This window comes from Lentinula edodes, assembly GCF_021015755.1.
Source record: "Lentinula edodes strain Le(Bin) 0899 ss11 chromosome Unknown C8R40scaffold_15, whole genome shotgun sequence".
Classification (NCBI taxonomy): domain Eukaryota; kingdom Fungi; phylum Basidiomycota; class Agaricomycetes; order Agaricales; family Omphalotaceae; genus Lentinula; species Lentinula edodes.
In genome coordinates this window covers 432,313-447,589 of record NW_025764321.1, presented here as the reverse complement: position 1 = coordinate 447,589, position 15,277 = coordinate 432,313, and the positions used below count along the sequence as shown (strand labels likewise).

Sequence of the window (15,277 nt, the reverse complement as noted above, 5' to 3'; positions counted from 1 at the left end):
TCCGTAGTCAAACTCGGTGAAAGAGGATGTTTTGTAGTGAAAGACAGTCGCCTGAAACAAAATTAAACAGATAAAAATCAAACTATAAAGATTGAAGATTAAAAACAATTGTGCGCGCGGGAAGGAAATTTACCAGGGGGCAACAGTTATGAAAACGATTGTGGCAAAAGGAAAATGAAGAGCTACGGAAGAAAAGCAAGAAGTGAGTATAGACTTTCTGAAGGATATAGAAAGGATATAGACTTGAACGCCGGCCAAGCATAGAAGGTGAGGATCATTCGAACAGCATGTAAATCGTCAGTCTGGATTTTGAACGATTACACCGTGGGAAGTCAGACCCTTGAAAGTTGAACGAACCTCAAGGCCTCAAGCTCAAGTCCTGAGTCAAGCAATCAATGCACCATTCGCATTCATTTGCACCAGCATTCTTCAAAGAGCTGTCGACGAGTAATACAAACGTTTCGCAACGTCGTCTACCACCCAATTGAGGCCATCGACCAGATTTTCTCCTGTGACAGCACTACACGAAAGAATCTTCCAGTGGTGCGATTTAATCGAGCTGAGGTCGAGTGCCTAGGACACAAAGAGTCTGCATAGGAGGGAAATAACTCGGACCCTAAAGTTGGGAACTTACGTCTCGTATTTGGGAGTCATTCATGGAACCTTGAAGATCCCATTTATTTGCGAAAACGAGAAGAGACGCACCGGCTAAGCGCTGCAGAGACAAAGATAAAACGTCATGGGAGCCAAATAGGTGCGGACCATAGGGGGGACCCACGTCTTCGAGGAGAAGGCTATTTAGCTCATCCCTACAATCACTCATTCGCATTCGGTCCCCAGAGTCGACCACCCAGACTAGGGCATCCGTTTGTTCAAAGTAATTACGCCAATATGGTCGTAGGGTCCGCTGACCTCCAACATCCCCTGAGATGAGGATATAACGAGGTCTTTGTCAGTAATTCTAGTCGTGCAACGCACAAATATTGAGCGTGTATCTAGTCAAGATTAATTTGAGATAGATCCGTTGAGTTTATAGAAGATGACACTCACTTGCCATGTACGAAGGTTTTGATATTGAAACCCAAGGTTGGACTTGTATTCATGATGTCTTCGCCGTTTAGCTTTTTCAATATCGTTGTTTTTCCAGCATTATCAAGTCCACTAGAAGGCATGAGAAGGTGAGAGGAAGTTCAGATCATGAGCTTACAGAAAAAGGATTCGCATTTCCTTCTCCTTCATCCGATTCTTCCTGATTATTGTAAGGAGTCCCATCGAACAGAAAGTTTCACGGAGAGAAGAGTCAATTTGGTACAAAGCAGTGCCGGCTGTGTGCCGGATTGCCTTCCAATCAGCTTCCATTAGTATTACTATTACACTGTGACTTTTAGGCGAGACGATGGCTCCCAAGAACAAAGGGAAAAAAGCTAAGAAGGCCAACGACGACGAGTTTTGGCAAGTAGCCGAACATATCGTATACTGATCTTCTTGAACGGATTTCATCTAGGGATAATGCTGGAGAATCTGTGGCCAACAACAACGTTGAGCAACCATCGAACAACGACCGACCCGTTGGATTGGGATCTGGGTTCTCCGCATTTGCTGCCCTCCAGACAGAGGACGTAGGTGAAATCGAGGAGGACGAGGATTTCGGGGGATTGATGGTATTACAACTTGTATCATGTTCAATCAGCCTCTGACATATAGCTCTCTAAAGTCTGCAATCAAAGCAAGCTCTAACAAGCCGAGAAAGGACAAGAAAATAACTAAGAAGGACTACGTATCTGCGGAACCCTCTGATAACGAAGCAACATCCAAACAAGCGACCGTCGTGACAGCGGATGACTTCGTCGATGATGAATGGGGACCTCTGAAAGACAAGGGTAAGAAGATCAAGAAAGGGAAGAGCAATCAGCATAAGGCAGTAGAGGAAAACATCGAAGACGTGGAAACTAAGCCAGGTGGGTCCCATCAGGATTGAATCATGAATTTATAAATTTGAACTTAGGTATAACTGTTTACAGAACCGGAACCTTCAGAGTCAATTGCGGAACCCCATGATGAAGGCGTGGTGGACGAAATTCCCGGTGAAAGTTTAGGCGAGGTCAAGATTTTGTCAAAGAAGGAAAAGGAAAAGTTGAAGAAAGAACGGGAAAAGGCTGGTATCTATTATAGAGAACTTCTGGATGAACTAACATCTTATAGGCGAAGAAAAAAGCACAAGCAGCTAAGAAGGTCAATGTTACAGAGGCCGCTCTGCCAGATACTCAAGAACCGTTGTTACCTTCTGAACCAATACCGGAAGAAAACGATAGAGAGGTGGACGAAGGTGGAAAAGCTGACTCGAAGAACAAGAAGAAAAAGAAAAAGACGAAGAAAGATGAAGAACCGCCTCCTCCCCCTCCCCCAACGACGAAGAAGAAGGGCGGTATCAGTGCACTCAAGGCAATGATGGAAGAAAAGAAAAGGTTAGAAGAGGAAGCCAGGCGGGCAGAGGAGGAGGAGCGGAGACGCATCGAAGAGGAAGAACGAAAAGCGGAGGAGGAGGCGAAACGGAAGGAAGAGGAAAAACAGAGAAAGAAAGAGAAAGAGAAAGTAAGTCAGCAAGCACTGACAAAACATCCAGCATCCTGAAGTCATGTCTATCTGTTCAGGCGAAACGGGAACTTGCTAAGAAGGAAGGTCGTTTGCTTACCAAAAAACAAAAGGAAGAAAAGGCAGCGGCAGAGATCAGAAAACAAGCACTTTTGGCCTCTGGTGTTCAGATCGAAGGTCTGCAACAATCAACAAATATGCCAACGAAGAAAGTTGTCTATAGCAATCGTAAAAAGAAGGGTCCCACTGCGAACGGCGCGTCTCCTGCTTCTTCAAGGCCAAGAACGCCTGAGTCTCCGGTCGTTCAAGAAGAGAAAGAGGATTCAGTTCTTAACCTTGCCGATGGATCTCTGGCTCCTGCCAATACACTGGAAGAAGCGGAAGAGGCATCTGCGAAAGATGATTGGGACGCTAGTAGCGACGAAGAGACGAAACCGGCTTCGGATGGTAAAAAAGATTCCTGGGATGCCTCCAGTGATGGTGGGGCGGAGCTAAAGCCAACCCCGTCTTACTCATCGACAGGAAAATCTCCTTCGAAGTGTATGTTGGCAATACTTAAACTGTGGGAGATGCGATTCTGATTGACACTGTTAGCTACACCCAACGATCCAAGACAACTTGACGCTAAAGTTGCACCAGTTGCCTCTAATGCAAAACCTCCAAGAAATGCGGTTCCTGTATCTAAGGCTGCGAATTCGAAAACGAAAGCTTCAGATGACGAGGATTCAGCTGAGGATTCGGATTCGGATGCATCGTCAGAAGAGGATTCTTCGGAAGAGGACTCGGATTCGGACGAAGAGAGTTCCGAAGATGAACTCTCTACGGCACAAAAATTGGCAGCTCAAAGAAAGGTGGAGGCAGCGGCTCGACGTGCAAAGGCCCACGAAGCTGCACTCGCTGCCCGGAGTAAAGACGATCTTCGAAGCCCTATTTGCTGTATACTGGGTCACGTCGACACCGGAAAGACCAAACTCCTTGATAAAGTGGGTGGCACGTATTACCATGTATCGCACACTTACTCGTGTTTAGATTCGGCAAACTAACGTTCAAGAAGGTGAAGCAGGTGGTATCACACAACAGATTGGGGCAACCTATTTCCCTGTTGATGCAATTATGACGAAAACTGCTGTTATGAACAGGGTGGGCCTGTTCAATCTTATATAGAGTGGAACGTTCTAATGTCATCATACCAGGATGGCGGGCAGGAGTACAAAATTCCTGGATTGCTGGTCATCGACACACCTGGACACGAATCTTTCACGAACTTACGTTCACGTGGTAGTTCTCTCTGTAACATCGCTATCTTAGTGGTTGACATAATGGTGAGGTGTCTCATTTATAACCATGGATTATTCTCATCTTCCCCAAGCATGGGCTCGAAGCTCAGACCCTCGAGTCATTAAGACTCCTGCGTGACCGCAAAACCCCATTCATTGTCGCTTTAAACAAGGTTAGCATCGTCGGACTGCGATCTTCCGTCCCATCTAGTTTAATCTTTTGCAAACTTTGAAAGATCGATCGTCTATATGGATGGCAACCTACACCAGATGGCGCTTTCCGGGAGTCGCTCGCGAAGCAAACCAGGGCCGTTCAACGAGAGTTTGAGGATCGTGTTGCTAAAACCACTGTGGCATTCGCCGAAGAGGGCCTTAACGCGGTTCTCTATTACGACAATAAGAACTTTGCTCGGAATGTTTCCCTTGTCCCGACCTCTGCCATCACAGGAGAGGGGGTGCCCGACATGATTATGCTCCTTGTCAATCTCACGCAGCAAAGGATGAGTGACCGGTTGATGTATTTGTCGGAACTTGAATGCACTGTACTTGAAGTCAAGGTTATCGAAGGCCTTGGTACCACTATCGATGTTGTCCTTTCAAACGGTATCCTGCGCGAAGGTGACAAGATTGTGGTCTGTGGTCTTAATGGACCAATTGTTACTCAAGTCAGAGCTTTGCTCACCCCTCAACCCTTGCGCGAACTGCGAATCAAGGTTTGTATCCTTACTCTCATCTCTTTACGCACTCTCATCTTTCACAGTCAGCATATGTTCACCACAAAGAAGTCAAAGCTGCATTGGGTGTCAAAATTACGGCTCCCGATCTCGAGAAAGCTATTGCTGGATCCCGCCTCCTTGTTTGTGGGCCTGACGACGACGAGGATGATTTGAAGGAAGAAGTCATGTCTGATCTAGCTACTCTACTCAACAATATTGATAAATCTGGTCGTGGCGTTTGCGTACAAGCTTCCACCCTTGGTTCACTGGAGGCCCTTCTAGACTTTTTGAAGTCGAGCAAGATTCCAGTCTCTGGTATCAACATTGGCCCCGTACATAAGAAGGATGTAATGCGTTCTGCCACCATGTTGGAAAAGGCGAGAGAACTGGCATGCATTCTCTGCTTTGATGTTCCAGTAGATAAGGACGCAGAGCGTATGGCAGAAGAAATGGGAATCCGGCTTTTTAAAGGTAATAAGTGGCTGCTCTTTCCACTAGTAGCTTGTTGACTGTTGTTTAGCGGATATTATTTACCATCTATTCGATAAGTTCACGGCTTATAACCAGGAGATCACAGAGGCAAAACGCAGGGACGCAGCACCTCAAGCGATCTGGCCTTGTCGACTAAAAATTATCGCTGCCTTTTGTAAACGAGATCCCATCATTTTGGGAGTGGATATATTGGACGGAACACTGAGAGTAGGCACTCCTATCGCTGTCGTCAAGGTGGATCCGACGACACAGAAGAAAGAAATCATAGATCTGGGTAAAGTGTATGTGCCAATCATTGTTCTTCTGTGTTCTTTCTCCTCTCAAAATCGCGTAGGACATCCCTCGAAATCAATCACAAATCGATGGATGTGAGTGAATTTCGTCCCGTTTCTCTTTTTTTCTTGGTTTTGAACATTTCTATAGATTGTCAAAAAGTCACAAGCCGGAGGTGGTGTCGCTGTCAAGATTGAGCATGCTGTGTACCAGTCGGCCAAGATGTTCGGACGACATTTTGATGACAAGGATGAACTTTTGAGTCATATCACCAGACAGAGTATTGATGTATTGAAGGTGCTTTTTCAGACTTATTCTTGAACTTGTTACTTATGCATTGCAGTCATCATTTAGAACGGACGTGTCTAATGAAGAATGGTTGCTCATCAAGGCGTTGAAGCCGGTCAGTTTGAGCGCCCATGGTAAAAGATCTTCAACTAATGCGGATTTCAGCGCTTCAACATCGATTGAACGTGGTATATCACCAAAAATTCCAATCACCCTTTCATAATTTGTTCGACTCGAATGTTGCTGAACTTAAAAGGACAGAGAAGGGAGCTGTCGATGCTGAAATACAACCGGTAAAATTACACCTTGCAATACTAATTACTGTATTCGGTATAACGTTTGCTTTGGTGATCGACTGGAAATCGCTGTGGGTTGAGATCATAACACTCAAATTCCATCAATGCTGAGATTTGCGAGTAGAGAAAGCTCGGCGTCAATGTCACTTACAGAGGCTAATGCAAGAGAGGATGCTTATGATAATTCTTTCGACATTTTCGATGCAGATTTGAGCTTTGTACTTCATTAGACCTTGCAAGCAAGGTGATTCTGCTTATTATTGCAGCGAAGATGTCGGTACCCTGAGCCCTCCCTCGTCAACTTATCTCTTACATAGAACATCAATATGGACGACTAGTGTACCCCTGCGGGGCCCTAAAAACCTTGCTCCCCGATTTTTAATCAACTGAGTCACTGTAACTATATAACACTGTTCAATAGTACATTACACAGTAGTTTTCAAACAAAGCAACTGGAGCATACAATCGCGAACATTTCGAAGCCAGTCGTCCATATCTTTCTTTAAGAACAAAGAGAGGACCTGCAAAGAAGCAATTAACCCCCTTTTCGTACAAGGTGTAGTGAGAAAGTAAGTGACAAACGGTAGAAGTGATCAAACCCCCCTTCGACGAGGTGTAGTCAAAAAGGAAGTGACAGCCCGCAAACGGTCAGCGACTTGGAAAGACAGGTTCAAAGAAACAACGTGGAAAAAATTTTGCGCGCGCGCCTAATGTTACATAATTACAGGGTGTGGAAGGAGGAAGGACCTAGCAAAGCAAGGTGATTGTAGTAACAGTGGTTTTCTGTGGTATTTCCACTGGTTACCCAAAGAATGCTCTATGTTTTTGATCCCTTAATCCTGCTCACAAAATCTACAGAGTGCATGCAGTTCGACAGTGCAGTGCTCCCACTATGTATCGTGTATTGTAACTCTTTGGTTCACAACGACTTCCATCGTAAAATCTTACCTCGCACACAGGCTTGTCATCTCTGATACTGTTTTTCTCAGTCGGCGCTTTAGAGCTAAAGAAGAATGGTTGGGTCGAGAGCCAGTATTGAAGGGACACTACTGAAGAGAAATGTTCAGTTTTCGAACATTGTATAGAACATCAGTGTGCATAGCCATATTGCGCTATGAACAACAGCGGTTCTCTGTAAGAAGCAATAACTCGGATTCAAGTGCATAGTGGGAAGGGAAGCAGGTGGAGCAGTAGAGTTGGTAACAGGAACACTAATCTTTGCTCTTTTCGTGCTTTCTTTTCTTCTCCTTACTCTTTTTGTCGACCTCTTTGACCTGAGATGTCTTTGTGAGCAATAGAGGTACATCACACATACCCAGTAGGACTCACCTGTTCATTGACCTCAGCTTTTGCCTTAGCCTTTTTCTCCTTCTTTAAAGCCTTCTTTTCATCCTTCGACAGTTTGACTTTTTTCACCACGACTTCCTCATCACTTCCATCGTCGTCCCTGTCCACATCTATGGCATCCAATTTACGCTTCTTCTTGGACTCCTTTTCCTTCTTCGATTTCTTTTTCGGTGAGGCTTCCAGCGTGGTAAGAGCAGGTTCAGCATTATCCATATCGACGTCGGCATCATCCTCTAGGGATAGATCTTCCAGCACTTTTCGCATAGCATCGGCATTTTTGGAAGGGGGTGCGCCCGTTTCAAAAAAGTTGAGGCGTTCTTCGACTTGAGCCCGTAACGCTTCCCCGAATTTGGCAGACGGGTTTTCTGGATAAGGCAGGGAGAGGTTGATAGAGACTCTGAACAATATATACACAGAGGGAGGTTATAGTTTTGACCCACCAGAATAGCAGTCGATTCTACTTGCAATTGAACACTTGTTGGCGAGAAAACGTGAGATTCTTCCTTTATGTTTAGGTTGAGCCCGGCCAATGAAGGTTGAATGGTATAGCAAACCATACTGTTCGTTGAAAATGAAATATTAGCCAAGTCAACTCTAGCGAGAGAAAGAGGGAAGCCCATTCTCGCTCACTCACCTTCGGGGTATTCCCTTTTGTTTTCAGTGCCCTAAACAACGCCTTCTCTGCTCCAAGAATCTGCACAGTACTTGCGGGGTACTTGCTGAGATTTGTCAAGCTTCCTGCGTGGCTGATGAGTCTTGCACCAACTCGTTCGCCTAATAAGGCTGTCAAACTTGGGGCTACGTCGTTCATCTTAGTAGCCAAATATGCTACCAATGATCTCCTATACTGGGATAGTGAGACAACTCGCTGCGCAAACGCAGAGATATTGAGCATGTCAACCGGAGAAAGCGAAGAACCCATTGAATTTCGGGCTGCTGAGAGGATGTTCGAAGCTGTTGTCGACGTCGATTCTAAACCAGTTATGGTTTCTCCGGATGATTTCGCGGCAGACTGGGCCTCTTCAAGAAGTTCCTCGAGGCCAGAAAGCTTGTCTTCGGTGAAAGTGTCTTTGTCCCCTAGGAAGAATATGACGCGCGCGTAGGTGTAGTTGTCTGGAACAAGTTTGACCAACTCGGGGAAGTGATAACCATACCATTCACGGACGCGCATAGAAAAAAGGTTGACGTCCTTGTCCAACTGATCTAGGAGGGCAATGGCTTGGATAATCATGTTATCCATACGATTGACGTTGAACTTCAGTTTGGATCTCGAGTAAGAATGTCCTAAACCAAGCTGTGCTTTGGTCAAATCGTCCTCACCAAGTGAAGAAAGCAGTTTTTGTGCATGGAGACGTATCCCGCGAATGATATCTTGGGCTTTTTCTGAAGCGTCGCACTGCACACCGGTGGCTTCACGAATATTCCCTGCAAGTGTGGATTCGGATACTGCGAGTGTTATCGGTGCCTTTTTGGAAGAGGATTTCGATAGGTTGAGTTCAATAAGAGATTTCAAGTGGTCGTGCACAAGTCCTGAGCTCTGAGTTAGGAAGCCAACCTAAAGGCGATAGATAAATGCACTAACCCTCGGAAACATCATTAATATTTTCTAGTGCATGTGCTGCACTTTTGAATGGAACAAAGCTTCTAAGCTCAACCATTTTTCCAAACTTCCCAAGATCTTTGATACTGTCTTGAGCGGCTTGCGAGTGAGAGACAATATCCTCGGTGAGCTTGACATCAAACAAGGCATAGCCCGAGGAGGACTCGAAGAGAGCGTGAGTTATAGACATTTCGCTCCACGACCGGTAGGAGAGCGACGAGTGTTGGAGGTCGTTGGCCGAGGTGAAAGTTTACGTAATCAAACTAAAAAAAAATTGCTACGGCTTCGAGCACTGAGAATCCTTAAGACTCGTTTTTCGTAGTTGAATCATATTTGCGAATTATACTTTCCGGTAGATTAGAACATCATCAATATGCTATGATATCTAGGTAAGTTTTTGCCAGTTTTCCTTTGATCTAAATTAGTCTCTTTTTGCTGCTGTGGACCGCAACAGCCATGCCAAATTTTCATAAACTACGAACGTCACACAAGTGCCCGGGAGTATGCGAACCAAATTTGTGGCAAGACCCCGGTAAAAGCCTTTGTAACCTTCCTGAGACCATGTTCGAGATATTGTACTACGAATAGTCGGGTAAAGTTGCGGATCATTCTAAGCAAATTATTTATGCGTCAAGCTTGAGGAGTGAACAAAGAGAATAATGCATTACCTGAATCCGTGATCTCACAACTTGATAAGGGTATGTCGCAGAAAGTGCCAGGAGTTTACTGGATGCAGACATCACAGTATAAGATGTGTTTGACTGGGAGAGAACAAATGTGAGTTTCGAAGGATATGTCAAGCCTGCACCTTACTAGTTTGTCAACCTGAGGATTCCAATCCCGCCCCTCTCTGAAAAATTGCTGGCGTTTCATGTCGAAGCCCCATTTCTTCATCTTCTCATATGCCATAAACTGAAGTGCGCCATTGCTAACTCCAACCAGAGCCAGCGACGTCCCTCGAAATAGGCCTTGCACGCCGTCAACCTTTACAATGTTTTTGAGTCCATCTATACTCGCGATAAAGATCAGCGGTAGTATTACGACATTGGAAACGAACGGAATAATCCCCGATACGCTTGTGGTGAACCTGGAGGCGAAGTGAACATTCGAACTTTGACAACCCATATGGGATTGGTCATGACCGCGGTAACAGCACCTGTCGAGAGATCAGTCAAGACAGTCACGCATAATTTCAAGATGGAGGTCGCGGACTTGCTTGGGCGGAACATAAAAGGATTTCTTGTGCGGACAACGTTTGCGTAATGTCACCTCCGGCCGCTCGTTTCTTGAGCATGTTATAACTACCAATGTTCGATTGAAAATGGAAAATAAGACAGTTTCCACACTCACAATAGAAAATATAGACCCCAACTCGACGCGTTACCCGCAACATTGGGACCCACCCCGCGATATAGACCTTTGAATCCGGATTCTCGATATATGTCCTTCAAACCATACCAGATTTGTTTTCCAATTCCTCCTGAATACGACGACGTGGCGACTTGAAACTTGACCTTGAGAAGATCCAGCGGATTCATACAGAGCGTAGAAACTACGCCAGCACCAAGTCCAGCAGCTGCATGGTCCTGTATTTGATTTCAATTTGAGCATACAAAAAAGTTCACGGATCAGTTCAAATCTCAACTATAGCAGTTGTTGGGAAAAAGCTTGCTGGTTGCTTGGGCATTCCAGCACAGGCCGGAGACGTCAAACAGAACTTGAAGCTGACTTTGAGTGTGATGACGCGAGTCCCAGTTCTAAATCGCGTGACCCGGGCCGTGTGCGCTCCGACAGTACTGACATATCCCAAGTACCAGAGACTCTTAACTTAAACAAATGCTCGTTCAAGGATGTTATCGGATTTGTCGGGTTTTCGGTACCTTAGCCTTGCCTGTGTTTTGAAGATCTTTGCAAATCCTGAGGCCGGAGTACTCCACTCGCTGTTGGGACCGATGCATATCCAGGGAAACCTGGAACCGACCGGATTCCTCTCCGCAAAGATCTCATGCAGGCTGCCTCAGTGAACGAGCAACGCATGAAGGTTTGAATCTTCTTCAGTGTAGATTCGTTACTCAAAAAGGTCTAGCTGGAATTTTCGATAACGCGGTTGGATGCGATAAAAGTATTCACATCAGATTCACGATGGTCTGTCAATGAAGAATGAATTAGCAAATTGTCAGTATTCGAGCTTGGCTTCAGCTGCATGCTGACCTTTCGGCATATATGAGGGTGCTGCATTGACCACAAGAATGGTCAATAAATCATTCTTGATTGACAATCTCAGAAGTTTGTGAACGCTGCTATAACCACCGCGAACATAGTCGGGTTAATCATGCTGCCATAGAATGCACAAATGGCGCATACACCCCGATAATCCTCCGTGCGACCTCTTGTTGACAACTAAGACCGTTTTCGCTGGGCGATGATACCACGCACAGCGGGTTTCTTTTCATCGTGCGAATGCTTCAATTGCGACTTGTATAATGGAAATAAAAGAGTGGGAAGTGCACTGAACCGTTCAATGACCGGTCAATGATATGCAACGACCGGGACTCCAACCCTCATCCGATATTTAACCCGCGTCTGTAGGTATCCGGGGAGGTGTTCGCATGCACATGCAGTGCCATTGGAAATATCAGAACGCACATATCGTACTCTATTGGAGTATGTAGGTCGGAATAGAGTCTATGTATACATTGACAAGGCGGGAGTCAGCGGGAAGAAAAATTATGACCCAGGCCCCAGGGAACATACGCGCACAAAGGGCGGCATAGTCAAGGTATGTAGAACGGCAAGGAGAAGGGAGGGATGGCCAGGCCCCGGCAGGGCCCAAAAATGAAAAGAAAAAAAACTCGGGTGAGATCAAGATTGCGGAGGGATTTGAGTTTACGAGTTTGTTTACGAGAGAAGTGTCGAGATCTGATCGTCTATCCTGCGATGCAATTGGCGGCTATTGACGGAAGGCCTGATTTTTCTGAGCATGGATGTCGAGATGGGCTAGAGTCTAGACCTGGAAGCGCGTCTGAATAAACGCCCGGCGCTACCTTGATGTTGAACCGAACTTTCTTCTTGTTCTGTGGGCTTGCGTCGTTTGCTCAAATCGCGACGGGTCTGCCGAAAGGTAGACCATTGGAGCCCTTGAATTCTCGCCAAACCGACCCAAATATTCCTACCCAGTGTCAATCGATATGTGACCCAATCGTCTCACTGATTGACACCGTGAGCTCAATTGCTGTTCGAATTTCACCAATCATAAGCTCAATGGACTCGATCTTCGCATTAGGGCTGTACCCCTCAGGAGTGCTGCACGAATGCTTTTGTAGGAAATTTGACAAATTGTTTTGAATGCGTTGGGAATATCACTCAAACCACAAATTACTCTCTTCCACAATCGGACATTGATGGTACGTTTTTGGTTCGTTTCGTGTCTACTATCGAGTATACAATGATAGTTTAAATGCAAGGACTCGTTGAAGAGTGTGCTTCGGAAGGACTCAACATCACAGATACCACTTTACCTGGGCAGAATCCCAATAGGACTCTGACAACACTGGCACCATCGTCTACGCATGTATCTTCCAGCTCTTCGTTCCATCAGAGCACAATCACCACAATAAGTCTCGCGACCCCGACGTTTACTCAGAACACGATTACTTCGCTCTCATCATTGTCGACGTCGTCCTCAGTTCCGACTTCATCTACTACCTTAGTGTCAGCTAGCACCAGTGGTGCGCCTACACGTTATGGGTTCTGTTGGACAGTAACAATTTGTTCTTTGTGTGTTACATGGGCGTTATCATTAGTTTTTTCAGCTTGATATTCTATGTACGGCGGTATTGTAAAATCAATTGGGTGATTTCAGCGGAGAAAATAACGAATGCATGTGAAATTACCCCAGTACAGTGACCGGTCCCGAACCGGTCGTCTTAACACAATGCTTTCTAAGACCCTCACCTTCGAGGAAGTAAAGAAGGTATTTGAGACCACATTCTTGACGGTTTGCATATATAACTCCCTTCTGATAGCATAACAAAGACGGCGACCTCGTAAGATTTAGAATTATTCATCGAATCATCATGACCAATCGCCAGTTTAACTCATATCCTATCCTATCCCTCTATATCATGCGTATAGTGGATAGTCATCGACTCCAAAGTTTTCGATCTTTCCAAGTTCGCGGATTTACACCCGGGAGGACCCAATGTCTTGTACGCTGAAGGTGTAGGTGAGGCACATATTCCCTGTATCTGTTTAAAGCAAACCTCATATCTAGCATAAGCTGGAAAGGACGCCACAGAAACATTCTTTGGACTACATCGACACGAGGTACTCTTGCGACCTCAATACGCTCGTCTACAAATTGGGGTAATTGAAGGAGAAGTGGAGAATGTCAAGGTCCCCACACCGGGTTCATTATCCAAAGTACCTTACGCAGAGCCTTCGTGGCTTTCGGAGGGATTCTTCAGTCCGTACTATTCGAATAACCACCGCACATTCCAGAAGGCTATTCGCAAATTTTTCGAAGAGGTTGTCCGTCCCGAAGCTGTCAAATGTGAAGAGAACGGGAAGAGAATATCGCAGGAGGTTGTGGATAAGATGAGGTACTCAGCCAAGAAGTCTATCAGTTCAAGTCTCATACTTTTTGCAGTGACTTGGAGATCATTGCTATGCGTCTGGGTCCTGGAAAACATCTGAGAGGTCGTACGCTCATGGATGGAACAGTCAAGCCAGAGGAATTTGATTATTTCCATGAAGTCAGGTTTCCTCATCTAGTCATAAATCCTGCCTTAACTCACACACACACATATATATATGTAGCTCATTCTCAACACAGAACTTGCTCGCTTCGGTACGCGTGGATTCGTTGACGGGATGCTAAACGGTGCTGTCATTGGTCTTCCGCCAATATGGAATTACGGTTCCAAAGAATTGCAGGCGAAAGTCGTTCCTGAAGTCCGTTTCAACTTACATTCCGTATCTAGGCTGTTTGACAGATGGTGTTCTGTTAGGTTCTGTCCGGCAAAAAATATCTTGCCCTTGCCATCTCAGAGGCGTTTGCTGGAAGTGACGTGAGTGGGCTTCAGACGACTGCAGTAAGGGATGGCGATCATTGGATTGTCACCGGGACCAAAAAGTACGTTAGTAGATGCTCCTCGTCGTTTCGAATACTCAATTTTCATCAGATGGATAACAAACGGAACCTTTGCAGATTATTTTACTACAGGATGCAAGACAGAGGTCAGTACTAACATGGTCAAAATACTCGAACTCACTTTGCAGCAGAAAGGTCTTACTGTGCTTTTGATTGAAAGAGGAGAAGGCGTATCAACCAAACCTATTAAGACGGCATATTCATCTACTGCTGGAACAGCATACGTAACTTTCGACAAGGTCCGTGTACCAGTGGGCAACACCTTGGGCGAAATAGGCAACGGTTTGTCAGTCATCTTGAGCAACTTCAATCACGAGCGATGGATGGTTACCGGGTGCAGCGTTGGAGCCCAGAGAGTCATTGTTGAGGAATGTTTGAAGTGAGTCTCAAAAAAATACAGATCTAGACTCAGCGATTGATCAAATTCGTAAAAAGATGGGCCAACCAGAGAATCGTTTTTGGAAAACCTCTGACCTCGCAAGCTGTAATTAGAAATAAACTTGGGAAGATGATAACGCGGATAGAGGCATGTCAGAATTGGCTCGAAATTGTCACACACCAGATGAATAATGTTCGTTCAATCCGTTGTTGCTTTTGTGTATTCTGATCATCTTTTATCTCATCTCATGGAAATCTCCAAAATGTTACTCATTCACACCAACAGATGACCTATAACGAAATGTCCAGTAAAATGGCTGGTCAGATAGGCTTGCTGAAGCAGTATGCCTCGTCCATGCGTATCCCCTGATCATGATGAAATTGACATCTTCTTGTTGCTTCTTTTGACAGATTCGTCTCTCGCTGCGGAAGGGAAACGGCTGAAGGTCTACATTTCTTGGGTTCTTTCTTCACACCACTAATTGCTTATATGATCATGTTTATAGATGCCACTCAAATATTTGGGGGGCGGGCATTGACAGTTACCGGGATGGGTAAACTGGTAGAAAACGTGAGCCTCGTTAAGCCTTCTATCTATGTTGGAACGTCTCTTAAATTTCGTATAGTACCATCGCACATCCGGTTTCGATGCGATTCTCGCTGGAGCAGAAGATGTACTGGGAGATCTGGGCGTGAGGCAGGCAATGAAGAGAATGCCCAAGGACGCTCTTCTGTAGTTTGTATTCTTCCTGCTCTCGTAAAATACATAAATATGCTGCAATCGATGGTCCGTAAATTTATTTTCTGGGTCTAGGGGTGGGTAGGCAAAACTGACTCGGGGTGATGCACAATTTGGAAACTTTGCT

At 45.4% G+C, this 15,277-nt stretch overlaps 6 protein-coding genes across 6 annotated transcripts; 3 read left to right on the top strand and 3 right to left on the bottom strand.

The window, feature by feature from the left end:
- Positions 1-429: 429 nt before the first annotated feature.
- Positions 430-1,272, bottom strand: C8R40DRAFT_1043574 (ADP-ribosylation factor family-domain-containing protein; the record flags this gene model as incomplete). The annotated part of the gene is made up of 5 exons (XM_046224179.1): positions 430-573; positions 635-715; positions 779-947; positions 1,051-1,161; positions 1,208-1,272. 5 exons carry the CDS (start codon positions 1,270-1,272, stop codon positions 430-432), a joined length of 570 nt encoding a protein of 189 aa, XP_046086996.1.
- A 124-nt stretch (positions 1,273-1,396) lies between these two features.
- Positions 1,397-5,821, top strand: C8R40DRAFT_1160445 (uncharacterized protein; the record flags this gene model as incomplete). Its single annotated transcript, XM_046230019.1, has 17 exons — positions 1,397-1,452; positions 1,505-1,661; positions 1,715-1,958; positions 2,022-2,159; positions 2,216-2,592; positions 2,652-3,132; positions 3,187-3,575; positions 3,622-3,732; positions 3,786-3,914; positions 3,962-4,042; positions 4,106-4,582; positions 4,630-5,056; positions 5,106-5,358; positions 5,412-5,445; positions 5,501-5,647; positions 5,694-5,753; positions 5,804-5,821. The coding sequence occupies 17 exons, from the start codon at positions 1,397-1,399 to the stop codon at positions 5,819-5,821; spliced, it is 3,579 nt and encodes a 1,192-aa protein (XP_046086995.1).
- Positions 5,822-7,145: 1,324 nt separating this feature from the next.
- C8R40DRAFT_1160444 (uncharacterized protein) lies at positions 7,146-9,071 on the bottom strand (the record flags this gene model as incomplete). The annotated part of the gene is made up of 5 exons (XM_046230018.1): positions 7,146-7,208; positions 7,264-7,646; positions 7,722-7,839; positions 7,916-8,811; positions 8,864-9,071. The coding sequence occupies 5 exons, from the start codon at positions 9,069-9,071 to the stop codon at positions 7,146-7,148; spliced, it is 1,668 nt and encodes a 555-aa protein (XP_046086994.1).
- A 122-nt stretch (positions 9,072-9,193) lies between these two features.
- On the bottom strand, positions 9,194-10,600 carry C8R40DRAFT_1101705 (mitochondrial carrier domain-containing protein). Its single transcript, XM_046227964.1, has 7 exons — positions 10,527-10,600; positions 10,232-10,467; positions 10,094-10,182; positions 9,939-10,037; positions 9,695-9,888; positions 9,550-9,642; positions 9,194-9,491 (listed from the first exon to the last, which is right to left on the bottom strand). Exons 1-7 carry the CDS (start codon positions 10,566-10,568, stop codon positions 9,303-9,305), a joined length of 942 nt encoding a protein of 313 aa, XP_046086993.1. The 5' UTR covers positions 10,569-10,600; the 3' UTR covers positions 9,194-9,302.
- A 1,262-nt stretch (positions 10,601-11,862) lies between these two features.
- Positions 11,863-12,766, top strand: C8R40DRAFT_1101699 (uncharacterized protein). Its single transcript, XM_046227963.1, has 3 exons — positions 11,863-12,100; positions 12,165-12,285; positions 12,346-12,766. Exons 1-3 carry the CDS (start codon positions 11,930-11,932, stop codon positions 12,696-12,698), a joined length of 645 nt encoding a protein of 214 aa, XP_046086992.1. The 5' UTR covers positions 11,863-11,929; the 3' UTR covers positions 12,699-12,766.
- Positions 12,767-15,259, top strand: C8R40DRAFT_1101698 (acyl-CoA dehydrogenase/oxidase). Its single transcript, XM_046227962.1, has 14 exons — positions 12,767-12,854; positions 12,907-12,927; positions 13,016-13,106; positions 13,161-13,482; positions 13,530-13,635; positions 13,700-13,834; positions 13,891-14,015; positions 14,065-14,119; positions 14,165-14,412; positions 14,469-14,604; positions 14,698-14,753; positions 14,823-14,857; positions 14,918-14,982; positions 15,038-15,259. Exons 1-14 carry the CDS (start codon positions 12,816-12,818, stop codon positions 15,146-15,148), a joined length of 1,545 nt encoding a protein of 514 aa, XP_046086991.1. The 5' UTR covers positions 12,767-12,815; the 3' UTR covers positions 15,149-15,259.
- The last annotated feature ends 18 nt before the right edge of the window (positions 15,260-15,277 follow it).